Source organism: Microcebus murinus, chromosome X (assembly GCF_040939455.1).
Source record: "Microcebus murinus isolate Inina chromosome X, M.murinus_Inina_mat1.0, whole genome shotgun sequence".
Taxonomy (NCBI): Eukaryota; Metazoa; Chordata; class Mammalia; order Primates; family Cheirogaleidae; genus Microcebus; species Microcebus murinus.
In genome coordinates, this window is record NC_134136.1 from 75,470,062 (window position 1) to 75,491,964 (window position 21,903).

At 39.6% G+C, this 21,903-nt stretch overlaps 1 protein-coding gene across 1 annotated transcript in view; it reads left to right on the forward strand.

Moving 5' to 3' along the window:
- The window catches only part of LOC142865960 (transmembrane protein 185A-like), a 35,204-nt gene that overhangs the window by 10,525 nt on the left and 2,776 nt on the right, over window positions 1-21,903 (forward strand). Inside the window, exons 2-6 of the mRNA XM_075999665.1 lie at window positions 10,806-10,982; window positions 13,158-13,365; window positions 17,295-17,378; window positions 20,884-21,060; window positions 21,653-21,776. Coding sequence (XP_075855780.1) covers window positions 10,806-10,982; window positions 13,158-13,365; window positions 17,295-17,378; window positions 20,884-21,060; window positions 21,653-21,776 — 770 coding nt within the window. The remainder of the gene's footprint in view (window positions 1-10,805; window positions 10,983-13,157; window positions 13,366-17,294; window positions 17,379-20,883; window positions 21,061-21,652; window positions 21,777-21,903) is intronic.

Sequence of the window (21,903 nt, forward strand, 5' to 3'; positions counted from 1 at the left end):
AGGAAACATATTGAGTTCTCCACAAGCTGTGGAAAATGCCATTCACAATTTCATTGCCACTCGCTCTCCATGCTTCTTCGCTGCTGGCATAAACAAGTTATCGTTAAGATGGCAAAACTGTGTCAGTAAGTTTAGGCGCATACTTTGATCAGCTACTGCTTGTTTGAGATATAATAAAGTACACTTTTGATTTGAAATCGGGCATTTCATATTTAATGGCCTAAATATATTTTTCTAACCACAGTATTTCAATCATGTATTATATTTTTGTACTATTATTTATCTTCTTGTAAGTTCATCTTGTTTTTTTTCTATTTTTCATGTAATAAACATTAAATTATTAATTTCCCTTTAAATTATGCCAAAGACCATAAAATGATCACGTTTCCAACATTTAAAACATTTTGGTATTTCTGATTTCATTAGTTCTACTATTTCTTTTATTAAATAGATCTTTTACAGAGGATCATGGATTTAGCTTACAGCGTTTACCCTCCCATCTATTTTTTGTTTATAATCTGAAACTCCTTTAGAAAAAATTTTACCTCTACATATCATATAATTTTCCTATAAATCCTAGGTCTGTCATTATTCTTGTATTTGTTAATGTTGTAATTTACTGATTTCTTTTAAATATGTTGTTTTTGAAGACCATTGTTTCTGCTAATTATATTTGTAGCCATGGGCTTTGGTAGACAAATTGCTTCTGCTTTTTTAGATTTTGGAATGTTCTTCTCTGCTTTAAGAGAGGAAAAAAGTTGTCTCTACTTGTAATTTACTGTATTTGTGGTGATAACTCTATTTCTATTAATCCTACCCAACCCCCCACCCTACTAAAAGCCCTTTTCTTGTCCAAAGTCTAAGGGATGAAGTCATTCTTATCTTGGCATCTTTCAGTGTTAGCTCTCTCTCTCTTTGTAGCAGCTTGTAAAAGCTTGTCTTTATTTTTGAGTGTTATTACCAATAATATTAACTAATGTGTATTTAGTGCACTTGTTATCAGACTATTTTCCACGAACCCCTGGGAGGCCTTGAGACCCTTTCCAGGGGTCTGCAAGGTCAGAATTATTTTCATAATAATACTAGGATGTTCGTTGGGTCGACATTGGCACTGGTGGTGTGAAAGCAGTGGTGGGTCAAGCAGCAGATGCCTGAGCATGAATCGAGATTGGATTCCTTGCCACCATGCACTTGCAGTTTAAAAAAAAAAAATGCCAGATTCGCTTAAGAATGTCCTTGATAAAGCAGAAAAAATATTAATCTCATTTAATCTTATCCCCTGAGTACACATCTAGTTGAATACTCCATGTGACGAAGTGGGAAGTGTGCATAAAGGCCGCCTGCTGTATACTGAAGTGCAATGGTTGACTCAAGGAAAAACATTTGATTTGCAAGCTGCTATTTTCATGGAATATTATTTTTACTTGGAAAGACAACTAACAAGAATGTGGTTATTTGCATTAGGGTATTTGGCAGACATTTTACCAAAAATGCAGGAAGTGAACCTGCTAGTTCAAGGAAAACAACTCGTGGTATTTATTGCAAATCATAAAATTTGAGCTTTCATGGAAAAATCAGAAAACCAAAAGCTTGACAGCCTCCCAGTACTTAACACATTTTTGATGAAGTGGGTGGTGATAATAAATAATGTGATTTTTTCCCCATTATATAGTGAAATGTTTCAATATTTGAAAGATCTTCATAACTCAGTGAACCAATAATTTCTAGTTGATCTACATGGTATCACACAATCATGCAGGTATAAAAGATTTGTTGAAAGTATGAGAAAGACCAGTGGATTTTAATATAGTGGAATACAAAAAGTTCATTGAGGGATTTCAGATTCTACATTACAGTTAACTTTTACAAAACTACTACTTGTTGAATTTTGGTGTCCTATTGAAGAATATCCACCATTATCTGAAAGAGCTATTAAGATAGTTCTTTTCTGAATGCATATCTCTTCGAGGCCATATTTTCTTCATATACTTGAACCAAAATAACATATTTCAGCAGAATGAATGCTGATGTGGATATTAGAATCTAGATGTCTTCTATGGAAGCCAGGCATTTAAAATTTTGCCAAACTGTAGAAACAGTGCTACTACTTCTCTCACTCAATTTGTGTTGGTTTTGGAAAATAGTTTTTTAAATAAAATGTTATTTATATTGATATGTAATATGTTTATTATTGTTGCTTATAATTACTATGTTAATATATGATATAGTAAATACCAATAGGAATAACCCATATCAACAAAAGCTCTTTGGGGTCCTCAGTACGTTTTAAGAGTGTAAAGTAGTCCTGATACTAAAATTCTTGAGAACCACTGATTTAGTATATAAGGCACTTTTCATATTCATTATCTTATATTCACAACCACCTTACGAGGGACATATTATTATTACCCTAATTATATAGATGAGAATATATGACAAAAAGAAGCTATATGTATTCCAGTTAGCAGCTCCTCCAAATGTGATGATCTTCCCACTATAGTTTACTCTCTTGAAGACTTGCTTCTGAGTTTAATTTTGCAGATCCTATCTCGTTATGACCTTCCCCCCATCTTTTTCCAGTCGAGATTTCTTATATTATTTTTCATAATACAAAGGCAGTATGTACACCTTGCAGAAAATCCAGATATCACAAGCAAGAGTGTAAAGATTATCCTTAATCTTCTCCAGTGTACATAACTGTTAACTGTGCAGTATATATTTATTCAGATGCTTTTCTAAACATGTTTAATTTTCATTGTAAAGTCAGTATAGTAGTGCACTCAAAAAGACTTTGAAATCAAATAGATCTTAGTTTGAATCCCACCTCTGTGAGCTCTTGGGCAAGTTACTTAACATCTAAGCCTTCATTCCTCATTTGTAAAATGGGAATAGTATAGAAGTGTCTACTTTCATAGGGTTGCTGTGAGGCTTAAGTGAGATAATGCATAAAGAACAGCACAGTACCTAGCATCCCATAAACATTCAATGAATGTCAGCTGTTGATGTTATTCTATTTGTGTGTGTGTGTGTAAATAGATCAATAGATATGCCAGGTTTATTGAGGTATATTTTACATGCATTAAAATTTACCCTTTTTGGTATACAGTCCTGTGAGCTTTGACAAATCCATATACTTGTGTAACTACTACCCAAAGATATAGAAAAGTCCCATCACTGCAGAAAATTCTCTTATGCCCCTTGGTACCTAGCCTTTCCCCCAACATAGGCACTGATAACTGTACTGATCTGTTTTCTGTGTCTATAGTTTTGCCCTTTTCAGAATGTCAAATAAATGGAGTTATACAGTATGTTGTGTTGTCAGTCTGAATTATTTTATTAGCAGAATACATTTGAGGTTCATCATTGTTGTTGTATGTATCCATAGTTTGTTCCTTTTTACTGCTGGTTAGTATTCCATTGAATGGATGTACCACAGTGGCTATTATGAATAAAGCTGCATTGACCATTTGAATACAAGTCTTTGTATGTACATACGTTTTCATTTTTCTTGGGTAAAGACCTAGGTGTGGGATTGCCGGGTCATAGAATAAGTATGTACTTTATAAGAAACTGCCAAAATGTTTTCTCAAGTGGCTCTCCTATTTTGCTTTTCCACCAGTATATATAAGAGTTTCTAGTTGCTCCACAATCTTGGCAATACTTGTTATGGTTAATCATTTTAATCTTAAGTAATTCTAGTGAGTGTGTGGTTTTATCTCATTGTGGTTTCAATTTGCATTTTCTTAATGACTGAAAATACTGAGTATCTTTTGATGTGCTTGTTTGCCTTTGTATACCTTCTCTGATGGAGCATCTCTTTGTATTTTTTGGCCAGTTTAAATTAGGTTGTTTTCTTATCTTTTAGTTGTAGACAGTTGTAAAAGTCCTTTTTATAATCTGTGCTAGATACAGTACAGGTACTTTTTTAGAAATATGTTTTCAGAATATGTTCTACCAGTTTGTGGCTTGGCTTTTTATTTTCTTAATGGTAGTTTTCTTTTGCAGAGTAAGAGTTTTTAATTTTGAAGAAGCCCAATTCTGAATCCATGTCACATGAATTTTTGTATATGCTGTGAGATTAAGAGTCAAGGTGCATTTTCCCCACCTATCCAGGTGTTCCAGCACCACATCTTAAAACACAATCCTTTCTCCATTGAATTGCTGTGGCACCTTTGTGGAAAATTAACTGACCACATATGCATGGGTTTTGTTTTGTTTTATTTTTATTTTTTATGACCAAGCAATGGTCATAGATACATGGGTATATTTTTTAATTCTTTTTTTTTTTTTTAAAAATAAAGAGCATGTTCTCTTAGAGGATTGAACTCTATTATGTTCTATTTTTCTATCCTTATGCCAATAATACTACATTGGCTTTATTACTTTAGCTTTGTAGTAAGCTTTGAAAGCACGTAGGTTGTCCAGCTTTGTTCTTTCTCACAATTGTTTTGCCCATTCTAGGTCCTTTGCATTTTCATATGACTTAGAGTCATTATGCCAATTTCTACAAAAGAGCCTGCTGGGGTTTTTAATTGAATTGCGTTGAATATTCTTTAGAATAATTTGGTTAATTCGGTGAGTGTTGTAGGCTAAATAGTGGCTCTCAAAGGTATCTACTCCCATGGAACCCGTGACTATTACTTTCTGTGGCAAATGATATGATTAAGTTGAAGATTTTGAGATGGCAAAATTATCCTATATTATCCCAGATTAAGTGGCCCATAAGTGCAATCACAGGTATTCTTATAAGAGGGAGGCAGAGAGAGATGCTATTAAGAGAAGAAGGCAGTGTGGTGTAAACATAGAGATTTGAAGATGCTGTGCTGCTGGTTTTGATGATAGAGGAAGGGGCCATGAGCCAAGGAATATAGCTTTAGAAACTGGAAAAAGCAAGTAATGGATTCTCCCTTACAGTTTCCAGAGGGAGTGGGGCCATGATGATATCTTGACTTAGCCCAGTGAGACCCACTCTGGACCTTTGGCTGCCAGAGAATACATATGTGTTGTTTTAAGCCACCAAGTTTGTGGTACTTTGTTACAGCAACCATAGGAAACTAATACGTGGAGTACATAAATCTTAACACCATTGATTTTTCTGATCTCCATTTTATATCTCTCCATTTTAGATCTTTAATTTTTCTTGGCAGTTGTTATGGATTTAATATTTATATACCCTCAAAAGTCATAAATGAAATCTAATCCCGAGTGTGATAGTATTTGGAGGTGGGGCCTTTGGGGAGTGATTAGATCATGAGGGTGAAGCTCTCATGATTGGAATTAGTGCCGTTATAAGAAGAGGCCAGGGAGCTACCTTGCTTCCTTTCCACCATGTGAGGCATATGAGAAGTTGGCTGTGTGCATCCCAGAAGAGAGCCCTCACCAGAACCCAACCATGCTGGCACCCTGATCTTAGACTTCCAGCCTCTGGAACTGTGAGGAATAAATTTCTGTTGTTTATAACTGACACCCCCCACACACACTGTTCCCCTCCCCCATCTATGGTATTTTGTTAGAGCAGCCCGAATGGACTAAAACGGCAGTGTTTGGTAGGTTTCAGTGTATAAGGTCTTGAACATATGTTGTTATGTTTATCTCTAAGTATTTTATAGTTTTCATGCTATTGTAAATGGAGGTTTTTTTCATAAACTTTTAATTTTAGAATTTTTTAAAACTTTTTGGAAATTTTCAGTAAATGATAGTGTTTTAAAATTTCTATTTCCGATTTGTCATTGCTACTATATAGAAATGCAATAATTTTTATACATTTACCTTCTATCCTGTAATTTTGTTAAATTCACTTATCAGATCTAGTAGCTTTTTGTACGTTTCTTACAGTTTTCTACATAGAAAATCATATCTGTGAATAATGACAGGTTTACTCCTTTCTATAAAATCTGAAAGCCTTTTATTTCCTTTTCTTATATTGTGGCTAGGACCTCTAGTATAATGTTGAATGGATGTATTGAAGTGGACATACTTGCCTTGTTTCCTGTCTTAAGGGGAAAGCATTTAATCTTTCACCATTAAGTATTACAACTATAGGTTTTTCATAGAAGCTCTTTTATTGCTAGATTGTTGAGAGCCTTTATCTTGAATGGGCAGTGAATTATGTCAAATGTTTTTCTGTAACTATTAAGATAATTATGTGGTTTTTCTTTTTCAGTCTATTAATACAGTGAAGCATATTAACTGATTTTCAAATGTTAAGCCAAATTTGCAATCCCATCTAAACCACACTTTGTCATAATGTAATATTCTTACACATTGCTGGATTCAGTTGGCTAAAATTGTGGAGGGATTTTTGCATCACTGTTCATGAGTGATATTGGTCTGTAGTTTTCTTTCTTGGTCAGGTTTTGGTATCAGGGTAAAGCTAATCTCATGAAATATATTAGGAAATGTCCCCCCCTCCCCTTTTTCTGCAAGAATTTGTAAAGAATTGGTGCTATTTCTTCCTTAAATGTTTGGTAGATTTTGCCAGGGCCTGGCATTTTCTTTGTGAGAAGGATTTTAACTAGTATTTCAGTTTCCATGTCTTTCTTTCAAGAAATTTACTGGCATAAAGTTATTCATAATATCCTCTTCTTATCCCTTTAATATTTGTAGGATTTGTAGTGATATCCCTAATTTCATTCTCAATATTGGTAGTTTGTGTCTACTCCTTTTCTTCTGATCAATCTGGCTATAGATTTACCAATCTTCTTTATCTTTTCAAGGACCCAGATTTTAGTTTCATTGATTTTTCTCTAATGTCTTTCTATTGTATTTCATTAATTTCTGTGCTTTTAAAAATTTACTCCCCTTTCTAGTTTCATAAGGGGGAATCTTAGATTGTTGACTTCATCTTTTCTAATGTAAACGTTTGATGTTGAAATTTCCCTTAATTACTGATTTACTTATATTTTACAAATTTTGGCAAGGTTTTTTTCACCTTAGTCCAAAATATTTTCCAGTTTTCTTTATGGTTTTTTTTTTTTTTTTTCGTTCCACCTATGGATTATTTAGAAGTGCCATGTTTAATTTTCAAGTATATTGAGAATTTTCCAAATATCTTTCTGTTATTGATTCCTAGTTTAATTCCATTGTGCCTAGAGATTTACTTTATGATTCAGTGCTTTTAAATTTTTTGCGCCTTGTTTTATGGTCCAGAATTCAGTCTATCTTGGTGAATGTTCCATGTGCTTGAAAGGAATTTATATTCGGTTGTTGGAAGGAACTCTATCAATATCAGTTAGGTCAGTTAGTTAGTAATTTTCTGTCCATGTGTTCTATCATTGACTCAGAGAAGAGTGTTAATTTTTATTTATAATTATGAATTTTTCTAATTCTCACTTTGGTTTGATTAATATTTTCTAGATGTATTTTGAAGCTTTATTATTAGGTACATAAATATTTATGATCATTGGATCCCTTTGACAGATTGACACCTTTATCATTATGAACTGCTCCTATTTGTCCCTGGTACTATTCCTCGTTCAAGAATATACTTTGTCTTATATTGTGGTAGTCAGAATGGCCCCCCAGGGATATACAGGCCCTAAACCCTAGAACCTGTGACTATGTTATATTACATGGCAAAGGAGACTTTGCAGATGTATTTAAGGTTACAGTATTAGTTGCTATTGTTACCATGACAAATTACCATAATCCTAATGGCTTAAAACTACTCTTAACTTATTATCTCACAGTTCTTTAGATCAGAAGTCCGGGTACAACATGGCTCAGTTGGGTCTTCTGCTTAGGGTGTCACAAGGTAGAAATCAAAATGTTAGCAGAGCTGTAATCCTTTCTAGAGGCTCTGGGGATTAATATGCTTCCAAGCTGATTTGGGCTATTATCAAATTTTAGTTCCTTGGGGTGGTAGGGCTGAAGTTTCTATTTCCTTGCTGACTGTCAGCCAGGAGTTATTCTCAGCCTCTTGAGGCTGCAGGCATTCCTTGGCTCATGGTTCCTTACTTCCAACTTCAAAGCCAACAATGGCAGGCTGAGTCCTTCTCATATCTGGAATCTCTCTGACTTTCCTTCTGCCTCATCTCTCCTCTTCCATTGCATCTTTCTGACTTACTCATCTACCTTCCTATTCTTCTTTTAAGGGCTCATTGGACCCACTTGCATAATGCAGTATAATCTCCCTACTGTAAGGTTAGCTAATTATTAACCTTAATTCCATCTGCAAAGTCCCTTCATAGTATTTAGATTAGTGTTTGATTGAGTAACCAGGATAAAGGAATCTTGGAAAACATCTTTAGAATTCTGTCTACCACAGTTATGGACCTTAAAATAGGGAGATTATCCTGGCTTTATCCAAATGGACTCAAGCTCATCACATTAACTCTTAAAAGCAGAGAACTTTCTCTGACTGGAAGCAGGAGAAATATGGCAGGAGGAGAAGTAAGAAAAATTCCAAGCATGAGAAGGATTTGATATGCTATTGCTGGCTTTGAGATGTAGGGGCCTATATGCAAGGACCTAAGGGAGGCCTCTAGTATCCACGGGTGGCTGCCAGGTGACAGCCAGCAAATAAACAGGTACCTCACAACTAAAACCACATGAAATGATTCTGCCTACAACTTGAATGAATTTGGAAGCTGATTCTGCCCAGAGTCCACTGATAAGGGCCCCACCAATGGACATTTTGATTTCAGCCTTGTGAGACTCTGAGCAGAAAAACCAACCAATCCCATCTAGCCTCCTGTCATACAGAACAGTGCGATAAATTTGTATTGTTTTAAGCTTCTAAGTTTATGGTAATTTGTTACAGCAGCAATAGAAGACTAAAACAGATAGTAATATAATAACTCCAGCTTTCTTTTGGTTAGTATTGGTTTAATATAACTTTTTCTGTCCTTTTGCTTTTAATCTGTCTATGACTTTATAGATAAAGTAGGTGTCTTATAGACAGCATGTAGTTGTCTTGCTAATTTATCTAATCTGATACTCTTTGTCTTTATTTTTTTTATTTCAGCATATTACGGGGTACAAATGTTTAGGTTACACATATTGCCTTTGCCCCACCCAAGTCAGAGTTTCAAGCATGCCCATCCCCCCTGACAGTGCACACCGCACCCACTAGGTGTGAATATACCCATCCCCTCCTCTCTCCTTCCACCTACCTGACACCGGATGAATGTTACTACCATATGTGCACATAAAGTGTTGGTCAATTAATACCAATTTGATGGTGAGTACATGTGGTGCCTGTTTTTTCATTCTTGTGATACTTAACTTAGTAGAATGGGTTCCAGCTCTATCAGGATAATACAAGAGGTGCTAAATAACCATTGTTTTTTGTGGCTGAGTAGAACTCCATGGTATATATATACCACATTTTATTAATCCACTCATGTATTGGTGGACACTTGGGTTGTTTCCACATCTTTGCACTTGTGAATTGTACTGCTATAAACATTCTAGTGCAGGTGTGTTTTTTTATAAAGAATGTCTTTTGTTCCTTTGGGTAGATGCCCAGTAATGGGATTGCTGGATCAAATGGTAGTTCTACTTCTATCTCTTTGAGGTATCTATATATTACTTTCCATAGTGCTTGTACCAGTTTGTAGTCCCACCAGTAGTGTATGAGGGTTCCTATCTCTCTGCATCCACACCAACATTTATTATTTGGGAACTTTTTGGTAAAAGCTATCCTCACTGGAGTTAAGTGATAGCTCATTGTGGTTTTGATTTGCATTTCCCTGATGATTAGAGATTTTGAGCATTTTTTCATATGTTTGTTGGCCATTATTCTGTCTGCTCTTGAAAAGTTTCTGTTCATGTCCTTTGCCCACTTTTTAATGGGGTTGTTTGATTTTTTCTTGCTGGTTTTCCTGAGTTCTCTTTAGATTCTAGTTATCAGCCCTTTATTGGGTGTGTAGCATGCAAATATTTACTCTTTGTCTTCAAATTGGTATTTAGATGATTTACCTTTAATTACTGACAGGGTTGAATTTTAATTACCTTCTTCCTGTAGCATAGAAACTGCCTCCTGTCAATAAACTGGGGCAATATTAAGGTTTATCACCTTTGTTTCCTCCCTCCTTGTTCTTCACTGCCTGTTGTCAATGTCTGAAAACTGTTGTCTTGTATGTCATTCTTGTTTAATTTGGAAGGCAAATTCTGTTCCTGTTAATAATACATCAAGGCTGGAAGTTGAAGTCCTCAACGATGTAATTTCTAATTAATGTTTCAAGGGCATCCTGTGAGAGAGAGTGTGTTTGTAATTTATTCAGTCATGGAAAGTATAATATGTGCACTAAAGTGTTCAGCCATATGAACATGGCAGATGGCTATCTTTTTAGAAATAGAATCAAATAATCAATCAGTGATAGAACTTGACCATATCCTGAACATTTCAGCCCTTTTCCTTCTACATGTCTTGGTATGGCTAGTTCCTTCTGCCTGGCATTCTTCTTCATGTCATTTCCTTTCTTGCCTGGCAGCTTTTCTATGTGTCCCCGGAACTATCTCCAGGGTCACCACCTCTCTGCTTCCCAGTACCTCAGACATAATCTGCATTTCTTCTTCCTGGCTTCCATCAAATGCCATACTGTATTATTAATATAATTATATGTTTCTGTGTGGGCTGCCTTTTACTAGGAAGGCCTGGGAAGCCGGGGGCTTATTTTAGTCTTCTTTATGTTTCTCTTATTCCCAGTATTGTATGCCTGCTACATAAACCTTTTCAATCAGTGATTGTTGAATTAGTGACTCTTTTTAGGTGCTGAGAAATGTTGCTGTTATTACTCCCCATTTGAGCATCACATGTTTGTAAAAGTAAATCCTCTTTAAGCATTTTACTTTTCTCCTAGTAAATTCCTCATCTATGCCTGTCTGCTACTGTTCTCTGTGCTGCTGGCCCTTCGTTTGGATGGCATCATTCAGTGGAGTTACTGGGCCGTTTTTGCTCCAATATGGCTTTGGAAGTTAATGGTCATTGTTGGAGCCTCAGTTGGAACTGGAGTCTGGGCACGAAATCCTCAATATCGGTAAGACTGCTTTATAAAACCCATTGGTCTCTATCCTGAGGGAGCAATATCTTGGCTTTTCTCACTTTTGATAAAGTAAGGACCATTTCCTTTTCTATGTATCTGGTATTTTCTAAGAACTATAGTAGAGGCAAACTTAGATCTCTTCTGTTTTTGAAAATTAGGTGTTCGATAGGTGTTTTCTTACAAAAGCAGTGTTATTTGGGGTGGTTAAGTTCCCGGCCAGCACACAAATGCCTGTATAATCCAAAATGTACCCAAAATACAAAGTGGTATGTCATACTAGACTAAGAAGCATGAAACCACCCTGCTTTTAGGAGAAGGCATTCAGAGTTTTAGCTTTGCTCATCAGGGATCTATATTTCTGCAGTTCAGTTTTGGAACTGGGGCTCCCCTTGTCCCACCACTATCCTAGGCCCAGGGTTTGAAGACTATTAGCAGTGTGGGGGAGGTAGCTTGGCCAGGAGGCCCTGAGTCCCTGAAACCAGGGCTAGGGAATGAGGAAAGTTGAGGGCCAGATTCTGATAAGGAGAGCAGAGCCTTTGGGTTAAGGGGAGAGGGGTAACCTTTACCTTCTCCAAGTCTCCACTGCTCTTCTTGGATGCCTCAGATGGTCCAAATTCCGAGGAGTTGGCTCACTGCAGTGTGCAGCCTGGTGCTGCTGGGTCCTGTGAGAGTCTGTCTCTCTCGCAGAGACTGAAACTATATAAAGGAAAAAGGCAGGACTTGAGAGTAGGAGGCTGTTCTAAACCTTCACCAGGAAGATGAAGAGTGCAGGAATGCCCAGTAGGCAGGTGGGGATGGAAGGGAGTGTACGTTGAGCTGCTCATGTGGGAAAAGTATAGAAGTTTTTAAATTCTTGGTTATTACCTCTAAAAAATAAAGATTCAGATCTTATAAATTACATATCACATGCATATCTAATAACTTTAAAATGGCTACACAAAGAGCCCTGGCAGATGAGGGACGTTCATAGGTAGCTATTTTAAAGTTATTAGATTGTTTTGAAAGATTGATTACCTGTGTGGCTATACATTTTTATTTTTTATCTTTTCATTTTTATGAGATATTTTCAGATATCTAATGCTTGCTCCTCAAAGAATAAAAAGGTAAATTACTAAAAATTTAGGTTCCATTAATTGATATTTAGAAGGTTTTGAAGTTTGTGGGTTTGATTTTAGATTTTTTTAAGTAAGGAAAGGAATGGTGTGGGGGCTGTACACTGAATGTACAGAGTGTACGACATGCTCACTCTAGTGTTAACAGTAACTGATGCAATGCTTTTGGGTACTACAGGAATAACCTCTGACCTCATTTTCTCTACATCCTAAACTCAGGTGTATTTATCACCAACAAGAAATGTATAACATAAATGTTCATCTGTGTTTTGAAGAACATTGCAAGTCTTTTCAAATTTATTATAAAGCTTTTTTCTGATTAGTGGCATTACCATTTTTCAGTTATTAATCTATTAAGTTCATGCATGATACTTAAATAGCTAATTAAATTGATTTAGTTTAAGAATAATTTTGACTCTTTTATTCTTCTGTCTTCCTACAGGTGTTAGTTTATCCTAATGGAATAGAAAGGAAAATAAAAAGACATTTATACATTTTCTTTGCATTTTAAAATAGCACCTAACAATAGTTACTATATCTTATTGTAATATATCCAACACTTATTCATAAATATAGAGTTATTTTTATAATATGACATGAAATACAATTTATATGGGTTTTAATTCATTGAGAGATGAGAATCATGAGACTTAAAAGGTATCTGTCAGTTTTTAGCAGTAGAAGTGATCAGCTTGAATAATCTTGGAAGTAACTCTTGTGTTGAATTTAAAGATATGAACAAAAATGTTTATGTACTTTGTCTAGGAAGTAATAACTGTGGCTATTACTAGTGAGAATGTCCTACAGTTAAGGCATTAATGTCTGGTTTGTTTTTAATGTGTACTTCTTGTCATATAGTAGTTCTTTGATGTTTGAAAAATTGCCTATTAAAGATTACGTTTAAGTTCGCTTTTGACCTGATTTTCCTTTGCATTTTGACAAATTTACAAGTAAAATTCGAAGTATTAACATAAGTTGTTATTTGCCCTGAACTGCTGGCTTATAATGGGGATTCTGAACTGAGAATATTTCTTCTTCTTCTTCTATCCCTTTTTAGAGCAGAAGGAGAAACATGTGTGGAGTTCAAAGCCATGTTGATTGCAGTAGGCATCCACTTGCTCCTGTTGATGTTTGAAGTTCTGGTCTGTGACAGAATTGAGAGAGGAAGCCATTTCTGGCTTCTGGTCTTCATGCCACTCTTTTTTGTTTCCCCGGTGTCTGTTGCAGCTTGTGTATGGGGCTTTCGACATGACAGGTCATTAGAGGTGAGATTCCATATATTTAAGAATGTTTTCAAAAGTAAAATCTTTGGTCAGTTATTCAAATATCAATTTCTTGCCCTTTGTTAGGAAGACATTGATCATTGACCATAGATCATGGGACATAAAGCCACAAAAGACAATGGAAATGATCGTTTCTCTTTCTTGACTTAGAACATTGGCTTTTCACCCAGGCCATCAGCCTTCTCCCGACTTATAGCTTCCCCTGTCCACCTGCATCAGTCAGACTTTTCTAGAGGAACAGAATCCATAGGGTAGATGCAGATATAAAGAGATTTATTTTAAGGAGCTGGGTCACATGATTGTGGGGCTGGCAAGTCTGAAATCTGTAGGGTAGGTGGAGAGGCTGGAGATCCAGCAGGAATTGACGATGCAGTACTGAGGCAGAATTTCTTCCTCTGTCAAAGGAGCCTCAGCATTTGCTCTGAAGGCTTTCAACTGGTTGGGTGGGGTCCACCCACATTATTGAAGGTAATCTCCTTTATTCAAAGTCAATACCTTCGTGGCAACACTTAGCTTAGTGTTTGATTGAATAACTGGGTACTATAGCCTAGCCAACTTGATCCAAAAAATGACTGTCTCACCACCTCAGATCCCATGATCAAGCTCCTCAACTGCTCTCTGGTTAGCTTATCCTGATGTGCCCATATATTAATATTTATTCACTCAATAAACATTTATCAAGTATTTACTGTATGGCAAGCCCTTTTTGCCTAAGCATAGGGGATGCAGAGGTGAATAAAATACCAGGACTAGTAATACTAATATTAACAATGAAAATAATTGCAGGCAGCATTTTTTGAGCATTTACTGTGTGCCAGGCATTGTGTGAGGCACATAACATGCAGGAGTATCTTATTAAGTATTCATAACCCTGTGAAGTAGGTGTGGTAGTTTCCCAGAGAGGGTACTTTGTTCATGGCCACACATTAAGGGGCAGGGCCAGGATTCCATTTTGGTCAGCCTGACTTCCAAAGCCCAGGCACTTACTGCACAAAAGCTGAGGTCCCAAAGCCTAATGTCCTAATGGGTTGAGGGGAGAACTCCAGGCCATAGAAGCCTTGTTTTGGGCCATGTGGATAAAGAGTAGAAAAAAGAGACTGCAGTTGGGTTGGAAGGGAACATAGGAGCCAGGGGGTGGGTTGGGCATGTAATCCTTGACCCCGCATGTAGGCTTGAAGGGAAGGTGTCCAGAGAGAGGGACGGTGATGGACCAAAGCCCTGTAGGACCCAGAGGGAATGGGACCTAGAGCACTAGGAAAGGCTTGGCCTTGAACAGGGGAAGCCAGAAAGGCCATACATAGCATGGGTGTGGCTAATAGGTAGGGGTGGGTTATGCAGGGAGGATACCTCTGATGGCCACTTTTTACCCTCCCTGCAATTCCAGTTTTATACTGGGGACCCAAGCACCTGTTGATTTTGATATCTGGGGAGTCCTGGAGCCAATCCCCCATGGAGACCACGGGACAACTGTACAGTGACTAGGACTGCACTGGACATGAGTTATAGAAAGGTAGTCTTTCATATATTCACATTCTTATCCAGAGAAGAAACAACGTGCTGGGAGTTGAGCTCCCTCTTCTGTGACATAAAAACAAGTGTCTGCATTGGCAAGAAGAGGATTGAGAGTAGCCTTGCACAGAGATAGGAAGAAAGAGCTGGAGTCTGCCATTAAGCTCTATGTTGGGAGGGAAGGAATGGCATTTTTCAGGCACACTACAGCCCAAAGGCAGGAGGAAACCTGTCAGCTGCATGGATTACACAGTTCAGACATGAATGGAGCATAAGGTAGAAAGGAGGAAGCTGTGGGAGTTAGGGAGGAAGGAAGCCTCTACAGAGGGACTGGGCTGAACAGGGCCACACTGTCAGCCCTCAAAGCATGTGCCGAGGTGCCTGGGGCACCCCGGTGAGCTCACAGGATACAAGGGGATAGTGGACATTTTGAGGAAAACAGGGATACCTGAAATTTGTTGGGAAACTGTACAAACTACTAGCTTGAAACAGTTTATGGGCTTATTGTTACATCATACTACAGTCCTTTCAATGATGTCATATCTTTAAGAAGCTGGGTTTTCATCAGGTGCTGCGAAAAATAAAGGCTGGTAGTGTGTGAACACCTAGGTGAAGACACTCATCAGGTAGCAAAAGAGGAAGAGCCTTTTCTAATTCCAAGGTTTGGGAAATTGTGCACTACCCTGACAGGTATCCGCATCGTATTAGGAATTAGTCATGGCTATTTAAGAATGAAATTAAAATATTTCTCTTTTAATTTATGTGAACTATTTTTTCAAATGGCTACTTAGGACAGAAATACTTACTAAGTTCAGACCTAATTACTTAAATCAATGGAACTGTTAGGTATTTCTTTTGGCCGGAGGTCTATGGAAGAATTACTGAGTCACTAAATGCCCTGTGAACTGAGAACTTTTGGGGAGCTCTGGGTCAGGTCACAGATTTCCATTCTGGTGAATGAAGAACAGACTGTAGGGCATTTGGGAGCAGAGGCCCATGAGCCTGGCGGCAGGGAGACTAATGAGAGGTTGCTGAGAGGCTGGGGGTGGTCTGAGTAGGCAGTCATCATCAGCATAGCCAGTGGGCAGAGGTTCAAGAGAAGTTTGGGTGGTACGGTGGACAGGATTTGGTGAGTGATATGAGATTGTGAGTAAAGAATATGGGTGCTTCCTGGGTTCCTGGTGTGGGTGCCTTAATGGGAGGCTACAGAAAAGCTAGGGACAAGGTTCAAGGTGTAGGCGATAATGAACTCGGTTTGGGCCTGGCTCCATTTTAGGTGCCTCTAGGAGATCCAAGTGGCACATGCACAGCTAGGTCTGGTGTGCAGCAGGAAGACTAGGTTGGAGACAGATTTGAGAATCAGCCACTAGGAGGTAATGCAAGCCAGGGATGTGGCTGAAATTTCTTCTCTCCTAGCCCTAGGGTGAAGCGAGTGACAGTGTGTCTGTGTCTGTCTGTATATCTCTCTAGTGGGGAGACAAGGCTGAGTTTATAGCTCTGGGGAGTATCACCATTTGAGGAAGAGGAAAGGAGACTGAATGAATCATCAGAGCATTTGGAGAGCACCAAGGCTGCATGGTGGGATCCTGGAAGGTCAGGAGGAATGGAGCAAGAGGGAAGGAACAGTCACGGTATCAGTAGGCTGTGGAGTGAAGTGTTCTGCTGCCTCCTGGTTTTTGGTGACTTTGATGAAAACTGTTTCCTGGAGATCGTGGAGGTAGAGGCCAGAACACAGTGAGGGAGTTTGGAATGGCAGATGAGACAACGTGGGCAAAGAGAACTGAGGCTTAGTGGGGTCCTGGATCAAGGGAGGAGAGGCCTTATTTGGTTTGGGTTTTCTTTTATTTTTAACGGGAAGGAGTTGACTTGTTTCTGTGCTGCTAGGAAGCATCAATGGAATAGGCAGAGTTAAAGATGGAGTGAAGAATCTATAACTGATGGCTGGATGTGACAAGATCCTCAAGGAGCCGGAAAGGAATGGGTGAGACGCAGGGGTGAGTCTCAGGTATGGGAAGAAGGAAGTACAAGGATGGTTACGAGTAGAGATTGTTGTTAGGGGCAGGAAGGAAGCTTGGGGAGTCTACTGCAGATTGCCTCTGTTCCCAGTGAGTCTGGAAACAAGATCATCACCCGTCATCATCTGTGCCCAGGCCTCAAGCTGCAGAATGGGCAAGACAGCCACTGAGAGAGATGAGGCAGGAGTCCAGGCCACCTGGGCCACATTTCTCCTAGGCATAGCACTGCTGTGCTCCTCTGGTGCCGAAAATCAGGAGTTTCCTGTGCAACATAATACAAGTTTTACTGTATTATAATTTTCATTGCCTTTTAGTTTGTTAACCAAATAACTACAGTATTAAATGCAACTTCTACTTTGTTTAACTGATTATTCTCTTCATTTTCAGTTAGAAATCCTGTGTTCTGTCAACATTCTCCAGTTTATATTCATTGCGTTAAGACTGGACAAGATCATCCACTGGCCCTGGCTTGTATGTAATTTTCTAGATCCTTAAATAAACTTTTCTTTTTTATTATAAAAGTAATTTGTGCTCATTACAGAAAACTTGGAAAAGACAGACAAGCATAAGTAATAGACTAATAAAATCACCCATAATCCCACCACTGGGAGATAACATGATTAATGTTTTTTATTTCCTTGTGTTATACAAATAGTTGGGATCATACTGTATGTATACTTTTATATATGTTCTTTGTTTTAATATGTTCTTTGTTTTTTGTTTTGTTTTGTTCTTTGTTCTTTGTTTTAATCCGTTCTTTGTTATAAACATTTTCCCATGTAATAAAGTATCTTTATAGACATAACTTTTAAACTTTAATTGATGTGAAATATTCTTCAAATGCAACAATCAAACCATCCTCTGATTTCTAAAATAGAATATTTCAGTTATAGCCAGCATTTTGATTTTAAAACATGTTGCAGTATATATTTTTATACATAAAAGTCTTTGGCTTATTTTTTATTGTTTTCTTAGGAAATACTCCAGAAACAGTATTACTGGGCTAGAGGGTGTGAACTTTTTGAAGTTCTTAAGCACTGCCAACTTATTTTTCAAAATGCTGTACCAATTTACATGCTAGCCATGAGTGGAGCCCTAAGTCATGCTTCTAACCTGTGACTTCAGTTATTGGTTGTTTGGTTAAAATTAACTATGGATGGGTAGATGGAAGGAAGGAAGGAAGGAAGGAAGGAAGGAAGGAAGGAAGGAAGGAAGGAAGGAAGGAAGGAAGGAAGGAAGGAGGGAGGGAGGGAGGGAGGGAGGGAGGGAGGGAGGGAGGGAGGGAGGGAGGGAAGGAAGGAAGGAAGGAAGGAAGGAAGGAAGGAAGGAAGGAAGGAAGGAAAGGGAGGGAGGGAGGGAGGGTAGATAAATAAGTGGTAAGCTATAAACTGGAGAATACAGTATGGTTTCAACTTTTATATGTATAGAAATAAAATTGAGAACAAAGGCAGAATAGTTCCATTGCCTCTGGGAGTTGAGTGAGGTCAAGCTAGTATTTTTGTCTTTATCTTATCTGCTGCTTGATGTATATTTTTGCATACACGACATTCTCTGCATTAAACATAGTTTACCTTTTTTTAAAAAAGAGTGAAAACTATAGTACAAAAACAAAATATTCATTTGGGGGCAGGGAAAAAAATAAGGGAACATAAATAGATTCCAAAATTAAAGTAAAGATGGCATTTATCACTTCTTCCCAAGTCTTTAATAAAATATTCATAATCAAAAATATTGCTCAGGCACCCATTGTACATCTTCAGGGTGCTATATGTGGAAAATGGTAATTGGTTTCAAAACTGTCTCTATTGTGTCATGAAGGAAACAAGTCTACACAAGACCACATTTTTAGTATAAGGTAAAAAAGAAAAAGATGAGGAATTTTGAATGCTTTCTGCAAGTGAGCAGAGGGATGTTTCCACCCTCATCCCTGTGCCGATCCCAGTGGATGAAGCAGTGTGATAGAACGTTTACCACAGTGAGCAAGAGACAGCAAGTGAGGCTGTTGAGATCACTTACACTCCACCCATGAAGTGTGTTCCAATAGAGGAGAGGCCTGTCACAGATGTGCTGTTGAAGGAAGAAGACAGGCTATGCATGGGGGCCTTCAGCAAAACCCACAGTCAAGCTAGTCAGAAGGATTAAAACTCATGTACCAACTCCAATCATAGATAGGTAAAATGTAGAACTCTTAGAAGAAAACATAGGATATAATCTTTGGAGCCTGCAGTTAGGCAGAGAGTGCTTATAAATGGCAGCATTAATATTGTCCATAAAAGAAGAAATCATAAATTTGAACTTCCTCAAAACTAAAATGAAATGAATGAGAAGACAGGCCACAGATTGGGACACAATCTATGCAAAGCATGTGTCAAGTACCTGAAACATACAGAGACAAATACCTAAAACAAGTACCTAAAACATACAGAGAATTCAAAAATAAGAAAACAAACACGTAGTTTAAAAACCGGCAAAAGGCTTAACAGACAATTCACAAAGAGTATATACACATGGGGAGTAAGCACAGGAAGAGATGCTCAACGTCATCACCCATCAGGGACAGGCAGGATGGGTTCCCCCGGCACATTTACCAGAATGGTGAAACTCAAAAACACTGCCACGGCCAGGTTCGGGGAGGTAGGGGAATGATGCGGAGGAACTGGGATGCTCCCACATTCCTGGCAGGAAGGCACAAGGGCACAGACATTCTGCAAAACGGTTTTGCAGTTTCTGATACATTTAAAGGTGCACTTACCGTGTGACCCAGTAGTCACTCTGGGTGTTTACCCAGAGTGTAAACACTCCCCTGGGTGTTTGCCCTAGAGAAATGAAAACAGCCAGCCACTTGGAAACCCATACTCCAGTGTTTGTAGCAGCCTCGTTTGGGATAACCAAAAGCTGGAAACCACCTTTGATGGACGGTTCTGGAAACAAACTATAGCCTCCCATGCGGTGGAATACCACTCAGCAATGAAAGGGAACAACCTGTGGACACAGGGAACGATGTGGATGAATCTCAGAGACAGCAGGCTGATCGCCAGGAGCCAGCTCAAAAGGGCTGCATGCTGTGTGATTCCATCTATGTAACGTTCTAGCAAAGACAAAAGTATAGTGACAGAACAGATCATTGGTTGCCAGGGGTTATGGTGGAGTGAGGGTGTGACTACGGAAGGAGGACAGCCGAGGGTGTCGGGTGGGAGAGCTCCTCCTGCCTGTGGCTGTGAGGATCTACACGTGTGTTTGAACTCATAGAACTGTATGGCAAAGGAAGACAGTCACTTTTACTGTACCATAATTAGTAAAAGAAAACGGGAGAACTGGGAGGCAGGGCAGGAGGGAGAAGAGATGACACAAGGGAGCCAGGCCAGGTGACACCCCAGGGCTTATCCTCTGGGCTTGCATGCGGGTGAGACAAGGTCTTTCTGGTAGGACAGTGACATACTCAGAACTCGCCTGAGCATGGTGGCAGGGACGGGGTAGCATTGTGTGCCCAGCGTCAGTCTGCCCAGTTCACTAACACAGCGGGGGTCCCTAGAAGCCCTGGCAGCTGAACTTTCTGGGGACCCGTTCCCAAGTGTCTCACCAAAGTACCTCCGGCAGGTTGTGGAAATGTTTCCTGAGAAGCGGGTATGGTGGGGTGTGATGCCAGTGAGCAGGGCAGAGCCTGAGTGAGTGGAGGAAGGAGGAAGGGGGAGGGACCTCGGGAAAGGCAGAGGCGTGGGGGCCAGATGCAGGCTGTCATGGAAGGAGGAGGGACTGACTGATGACAGAACGTGTGCTTCCCCAGCATCAGGCCCTATAGCAAGCAGAGTGTACCTTCTCTTTCCCACGCTGTCCGCTTGGCAGTCGTGGGAGGAGGGACCGCCCTTATTCAGGCTGGCGCTGTCTTAGCTGGGGAGACCCAGCACGGTGTGGACAACGCCTTCCACCGGAAGCTGGGCTGGAAGCTCTAAAGAGACTCCTCCCCTCCTTGCCTCAGGTCGTGTGTGTTCCCCTGTGGATTCTCATGTCCTTCCTGTGCCTGGTGGTCCTCTATTACATCGTGTGGTCCGTCCTGTTCTTGCGCTCCATGGACGTGATTGCAGAGCAGCGCAGGACTCACATAACAATGGCCCTGAGCTGGATGACCATCGTCGTGCCTCTTCTCACTTTTGAGGTGAGCTTTCTACCTACGGGAAGCCTCTCCGGCCCCTAAGGCCCACCCTTCCCTGCAACAGCCTCCTGCCTACCTGGAAAGGCAGCCTGCTATCCCTCGAAATTGCAGTGAGAGCACACCTCCAGGATAGGACGTGTGTCCAAAGAGAATGTCCTTTCTTTCTCTTGGGGGGCGGGCAGGGGCTGGCGGCGAGGAGTGCACCTTTCCAGTGCGGATGCGTCTGTATGTCTTGAGGTCCTAGTTTTTGAAAGGGCGAGTTGGATATTGGATTTTCGGATTTGAGTTGTGTGGAGAATTCTGGAGTGGCCGCCATTGACTCCTTTGAACAAACACCTGGAGGAGATTCCCATAAAATTCCTGGGGCCGGAAACGTTTCAAGTGGAGGGACTTTTGCTTAACCCTAGAGAGGGAGGTAAAAGCTCATCTCCTGGCAGCCCCTGAGGATGGGTGGTCTTTGGCCGAGACCTGAGGTGCTGACCTTCCCGCTTCTGACAGCTCAGCGGGCAGGGGCCGTCTGATGAGGTGCAGCTTCCAAAGTTGTCCATTTTCTGTCGTTGTGTCAAAAGGACCTTGTCTGTGTCTCTCTCTTTAGATTCTGCCGGTTCACAAACTGGATGGCCACAATGCGTTCTCCTGCATACCCATCTTCGTGCCTCTGTGGCTCTCCTTGATCACACTGATGGCAACCACGTTTGGACAGAAGGGAGGAAACCACTGTACGTACTCGGCGTGTCAGAAGCCCTTCATGTGTGTGTCTGTGGGGGTGCAGGGGTCCCGAACTATGAAAGGATGAGTCTGAGGACCCTGAGTTAGAAGTTTATGCGGGAAAGCAAGGGCTGAGGA